This window comes from Leopardus geoffroyi, chromosome C1 (assembly GCF_018350155.1).
Source record: "Leopardus geoffroyi isolate Oge1 chromosome C1, O.geoffroyi_Oge1_pat1.0, whole genome shotgun sequence".
Classification (NCBI taxonomy): Eukaryota; Metazoa; Chordata; class Mammalia; order Carnivora; family Felidae; genus Leopardus; species Leopardus geoffroyi.
The window spans coordinates 98,408,040-98,414,679 of NC_059328.1; the positions used below are offsets into that span (position 1 = coordinate 98,408,040).

A 6,640-nucleotide genomic window follows, 5' to 3' on the forward strand; every position below is an offset into this window, starting at 1 on the left:
CACTCCTACTCCCAATTTCCTAAACAAAACCATCCTCGCCAGGTGGTATCTCCATACACGCCCTTTGGGGCACCACCCCCGGCAGCCCCCTCCTGGGCCCGGAGGGGGGGGGGAGGTTCTCTTCCAGCGCCCTGGCCAGGCCCCCGCTGCGGTAGAAAGGGAGAGCAAGAAGGGGTGAGTGCCCTGGAGGCTGGGGGACCCACTCCTCAGGAGGTGAGGTGAGGAGGGGCTGGTGTCCCCGCATCTGGAGTCACCAGCTGAGGCAGAGGTTCCTCAAAGGTAAGATCCACAAGGTGTCCCCCCCCTTCTCACCGTTTCTTGTTGCTCAACCTCTCCCTCCGTCTGTGCTTCCTTCCCCTCCAACCCTCCCCTTTTATTCCCCCCTCCCTCTTTGTCTGCCTCTTCCACACCTCCGCCTGTTTGAACACCCAGCCTTCAGGAGCCCGGCTCGGACGCCGCAAAGGCCAGCTCCCCGGGGACCCTGGCCCCGCGCCCCCGCCCGGCCCCTCCCCTGCCCGGCCCTCCGGGCTCCGGGTCTCACCCAGAAGAGCAGGTTGAAGCCGAGCAGTAGGTACTTGATGCATCGCAGGCCCCCGCGGAAGCGCCCCATGCTGCGGCCCCGGCGGCGGGATCCCGAGTCCCCAGGCCCGCGCTCGGAGCGCCGGGAGCGGCGGGAGCCGGCGGGGAGGGGGCGGAGCGCGAGGGGCCGTGGGCGGGGCCTGCGGGGGGCGGGGCGGCGGGGCGGGGCCTGCGCCCGGCGCGGGGCTGGAGCGGGCCCTAGGGGACCCCGAGAGACTGGCGGGGGGTGGGGGCGCAGAGGGGGCGGAGAGCCGAAGGCCGGAAGGACGCGTCCTCCGCTGTGCCCCCGCAGCGCGGGACCTTCCCTCGGTTGCGGGGCCCCGCGGGCTCAGCGCTCTCGGTGCTTCCGCGGGCATCTGATGGGTAGGAGCGTCCGCTGGGGACCGGAGACCCATTTAATCAGCGCCCTGCGCAGAGACTCATTTGAGGCCTGCGGTGGCGGTTGAGAATGAGGACGCGGCCCCGCTGGCTGTGTAAACCTAGGAAGGTGGCCTCGGGCAGAAGAGAAAAGTAGGACCCGGGGCCGCCCTGAAGCTGGCAGTACCCGGGCTGTGCTCCCCCGGCGCCGGGCGAGCGCACCGGCCGCGGGGCCCTTTCTGGGGATCCCCCCGCTTCGGTCGCTCCCGCACTCCTCCGAGAACTCTTACCTTAATAGGCAAGAACTGGCAGAAGGCGCGGGATGCGGTTACCCTGCGCCCTGATGGCTCCCCACCCTGCCCCTTCTGCACTGAGCGGGGGAGTCGGTCAGACCCCTCGGGTCCCGCTGGATTCGACTGGTGGGAGGGCTTCGAAAGGAATTCAGATCCTGGGGTATTAATTGTGATGTGGACACGGGAGAAAAAGGGGGGGCGGGTTTTGTGTTGCTCTGTTTTATTAAGTTAGGCTGCTGGCAGGGAAACCAGGCTCCCGCTCCCATTGACTAAGAGTCTGCAATATGTGGTGCCAGACGGTATGGGGGCGACAAGAAAGTGTAAAATCCAGGAATCCTGTGCATCAATTCAGCAAAACTTGAAGTGCCAATTATAGGCTAGGCATAGTAGCAAGCCCCAGGGACTCAACAATGAGACAGCCAGGCCTGGCAGTATCTTCTCTGGTGGTAGAGAGACATCTGTAAGCACATAGTTATAGCAAGATGGGGAGGTTGGGCAAGGTGCTGGCCAGCAGAGCTGGACCTCACCTCATTAGACAGGGAAGACTTTACAGAGGAGATTGGGCCTGACCTGGTCTCCAAGAATGAGGTGAGCACAAAGGAAGAGCAGTCCAGGCAGATGGGACAGCATGTACAAAACCACAGGGCTGGAGAGACCAAAGTCCCTCCCCCCCCCCCACACACACGACCTTCAACTAGGAGAAATGTAGTTAGCTCAAGTGGAACAGACAGGAGGTGAATCTGGGAGGTGGTGGGCATAGCTCTCAGCTGACAAAGGTCCAAAAGTATCCTTGGGTCTCAGTTTCTTCATTTGCAACATGGAGATCATAGCACCTGCTTCATAGAGTTGTGAGGATTCAGTTACTCTTTGTAAAGTGCCTAGAACAGTGCCTGGCACAGAGTAAGTACTCTCTAAAGCTAAGCTATTACCGCATCACACTCTTATCAATCAACCGGTTTCTACCATGTTGCCATCTTTGCCTCCATCTGTGTCTTTGGACATTTGTTTGAATAGTGAATTTTATTTATGAAAATGAATAAGAAGCCAGAAAAATAAAAGTGCTGATTCTGGTAATAAGTCTCAAATAGTGCAATAGAGACAAAGATGTGAGTCATTAGGTATGCAGAAAGAGGCAAATAGCTTCCATCAAACACTGTTCTAGGTCTCTCATTTCTGCTCTATTATGAAGGAAAAGAACTAAAGGGTAGGGTCTCGTACCTAGTGGGCATTCAATAAATCTGAACTGAATGAACAGCATCGATATTATATTTTAAATATAGTGTTGAATTTTAGGTCTCTAAGACAAAATGCATTTAGAGATGATATATTCAAAACTCTTGAGAACAGAACCCTTCTAATAACATGTAAATGTATTATTCCTTCATACTATGATTTTAGCTCACATGTATTAGAGACAGATGGTTCCCTACCTAGCATAACAGGTTTAGATTTTGAATATTGACTTTCCCAACTCCCCCCTCCCCATCTATAAAGTTGTGTCTTAGGGGAGCTGACCCTTGACAGGACTGGGGCACCCTGATAACACATTTGCAAGAATCCATTATTATACGAAAATGGGGGGCTACAATACATGACATACCCAGGAAGTTAGCTTTTAAACTGGGTGTTATGCAAAGCCACAGACAAGATCTAGGCAGGCGATAAGATGGTTAGATGTCTATTTTTAGAATGGTCAAGCTGGGGCCACATGGAAGATGGTTTAAAGTTAAGACTTGAGACTAAGCAGTTCAGGGAAGAAATGAGAACTTGAACCAAGACAGTGGCAGTGGATATAGGAAGGAGGCTCAGATCTGAGAGAGACTCAAAGACTGAGAAAAGATCAAGACTGTGAATATGAGGAGTAGAGAGGAAAGAAAGGTAAGGATGATTCCTGGGCTCCTTACTTGGGTAATTAATCAGGCCCAGGGACCATCAATTCAGAGAGGGAGTATAGGAGGTGGAACAGGTTTGGGGGAGAATGTTATATATGCTGTAGCTGGGCTTTCCTGTCACCCAATCCTACATCCAATTTAGAGGACAGGGAAGCTGGGTACCTGCCTCCTGGTTTCCTTTGCAGTTCTGATTAATGGTATTTATGTGGAAGGCTGCTGGAGGCTTCTGGAAAATCTGAAGTTGTGTTAATAAAAGTTCAATTGTCACTGGCATTGCTTCCTTCCCCTTTTTCCTATCTTGAACTCAGACATGATGCCTGGAACAGTAGAACACTTTGTGGCTATGAGGAAAGGCCAAGTGAATGGCAGACCTGCCAGGAGATCGTTGGGTTGCTGAGCCAACGCCAGCAGCCGTCCACCTCCAGATCTCTTGTTATGTAAGAAAAATCGCCCTCGTTTTGTTTGTTACATTCTGTCACTTGATGATATTTCTAACTGACACAGGAAGACAGTAAATTCATATTTGGATCTGTTGAGTTTTAGATCTGATGGGAAATCCAGATGGAGTGGTCCAGGAGAAGATGGAAAGATTATTGGGATTCTGGAGAGAGGTTTGGGCTGTTGAAGTCAGAGGTTTGGGCTGTTGAAGTTAGAGATTCATTAGCAAATGGTGATAATAGAAACCAGTGGTCTCAAACTTTTCCCACATGTCCCTCAAAGAATTATGAAAAAAATATTCTCATTTGTACACTTTGCCCAATATTTTACTGTGAATGTTTTCAACATACAGAAAAGTTGAAATACTTGAGCAGTGAGCAACATACACACACCACCTAGATTCTCCCATAAACATTTTGCTTTAGTTACATTACTTATCTCTACATCTGTCCATTTTCAATCCATTTTATTTTGTGTACATTTCCAAATACATGTTTGACACCAATACATTTCACCTCTAAATTTTTTGGCATGCGTGACACTACCTATATTAGTAGTTTTTCTTTTTTGCTTGAAGTAAAATTTGCCCCAGTGAAATGTACACATTTTTAAGTACCCCATTCGATGATGTTTGACAAATGCTTTGGCGTTTATAACAAAGAGGTCCCTTGAACTCTTTTGCAGTCAGTCTGTGCCCCCGTCCCTTCTAGAGGCAACTGCTGTTCTGATTTTTTCATGATAGATTAATTTTCCCTCTTCTGTAACATCATATAAATGGAATTTTACAGTATTTACCCTCACATTTTTTAAATTTTATTAATTTTTTAAATGTTTACTTACTTTTGAGAGAGAGAGACAGAGCGCGAGTAGGGGAGGAGCAGAGAGAGAGGGAGACATAGAATCTGAAGCAGGTTCCAGGCTCTGAGCTGTCAGTACAGAGCCTGACGCGGGGCTCGAACTCACGAACTGTGAGATCATGACCTGACCTGAAGTCGGACGCCTAACAGACTGAGCCACCCAGGTGTCCCATACCCTCACATATTTTTAAGTTGACATATAAATTTCTTTATTATAAGTTAGAATATTTGCAAAAGATGTCATTTCTAATGTATTTTAAATATCTACGTAAAAAACGGTCACATCCCTCATTTTAATGCATCCACTAGAAACTTAGTGCCAGTGTCATTTGCTACCGACCATCACCCATTTCTTTTTATGTCTCAGGTTTAACACTTGAAATGACAATATGAAACGTTTCATCAGGTCTAGTGCATGACAATCTCTCAATTTTTAAATTAATTCAGAAGACTTAATTCAAGATAAATTTTTATTGAGGTGCAATTGACATACATTATATGAGTTTCAAGTATACAACATAAAGATTCAATATTTTTACATATTCATCATCCATTTAAAAAATGTATAAACAAGCTCATCTTCAACAGAGTAAAGGTTTCACAACTTTCCTTTTTCTCCTTGAACTTGTATTTCCATTCTATCTTTCCATGCGATGTAATCCTAAAGTAATTTTTATGCTTGAAAGATTTTTCTTGAATGTGCTTTTATACTTGTCTGAGCAAATATTACTATATGTTTATTAAAAGAAATTTTGCCTCCTGAGACCCTAAGGCTCTAAGTGTTAATTAATTTATTCTCGCTTGAGCTATCATTAATTATTCTTAGTACACAATTGATTACTGATTAACACACAATTATAGTTTAAATACACAATCATTAAGCACAAACGTAGAATATTACTGGAACTGCATCTTTTAATGAGGTTGGGGGGGGGGGCTGGGATTTTTCTCCTACTAGTTTACCTATCCACGGATGAATATTCCTTATTGCTAGAACAACACAGGGCTCAGCATAAATTGTCTTAATATTTTTCCTTGCTTTGATATTAATGCTGAGAAACACTGGTTGGATAAATAAGTGAATGAGGATGGAAGAAGTTGTTATAGCAACTGCCAATTAGTTCTTCAACCCCCTTCTGAATTATAAGCCCCATTTCACATATAGATGTATCATCAAAAACTATCATCAAATGATCAATATGCTGACAACTCCATTTGGTCTTTCTTCAATTTTATTTATTTTATTATTATTTTACTTTTTTATTTTTAATTTAATTTATTTATTTATGTATGTATTTATTTGAAATTAAGAGGTTTTTTTTTTAATGTTTATTTATTTTTGAGACAGACAGAGACAGAGCATGAACAGGGGAGGGTCAGAGAGAGGGAGACACAGAATCTGAAACAGGCTCCAGGCTCTGAGCTGTCAGCACAGAGCCCGACGCGGGGCTCGAACTCTGCGAGATCATGACCTGCGATCTCAGACTGTGAGATCATGACCTGAGCCGAAATCGACTGCTTAACCGACCGAGCCACCCAGGCACCCCATTATTTTACTTTTTTAGATGTTTATTTACTTTTGAGAGAGAGAGAGAGAGAGCAGGGCAGAGAGAGAGGGAGAGAGAGAGAATATCAAACAGGCTCCACACTGTCAGTGCAGAGCCCAGTGAAGGGCTTGAACTCACAAACCGTGAGATCATGACCTGAGCCGAAATCAAGAGTCGGACGCTTAACTGACTGAGCCACCCAGGTGCCCCAATATTTTTATTTTATTTTTTAATATTTATTTATTTTTGAGAGAGAGAGAGCATGAGCGGGGGACAGGCAGAGAGAGAGAGAGAGGGAGGGAGACACAGAATCTGAAGCAGGCTCCAGGCTCTGAGCTGTAATCACAAAGCCCCACAGGGGGCTCAAACCAACGAACCACGAGATCGTGACCTGAGCTGACTGAGCCACCCAGGAGCCCCTGTTCAATTTTATTGAAAGCAGGATTGGAACCCTTCTAACTTACAAGAGCATTTATTACCCATATTATAATCATTCACTATATTATAGTCCTTGTAGGTAGTCTCAGTACCTATGGCATTTTTTTTTAATTGAAGTTTAGTTGACACACAATCTTATATTGCTTTCAGGTGTACAACATAGTGATGTGACAAGTCTAACTGTGATGCCAAGCTCACCACAAGTGTAGCTACTGTCTGTCACTATACAATGTTATTAC

At 46.3% G+C, this 6,640-nt stretch overlaps 1 protein-coding gene across 1 annotated transcript in view; it reads right to left on the bottom strand.

Moving 5' to 3' along the window:
- TSPAN2 (tetraspanin 2) overlaps nucleotides 1-685 on the bottom strand; it is a 58,216-nt gene extending 57,531 nt beyond the window's left edge. The window contains exon 1 of the mRNA XM_045478762.1: nucleotides 542-685. Coding sequence (XP_045334718.1) covers nucleotides 542-610 — 69 coding nt within the window. The 5' untranslated portion in view covers nucleotides 611-685. The remainder of the gene's footprint in view (nucleotides 1-541) is intronic.
- Nucleotides 686-6,640: the final 5,955 nt, after the last annotated feature.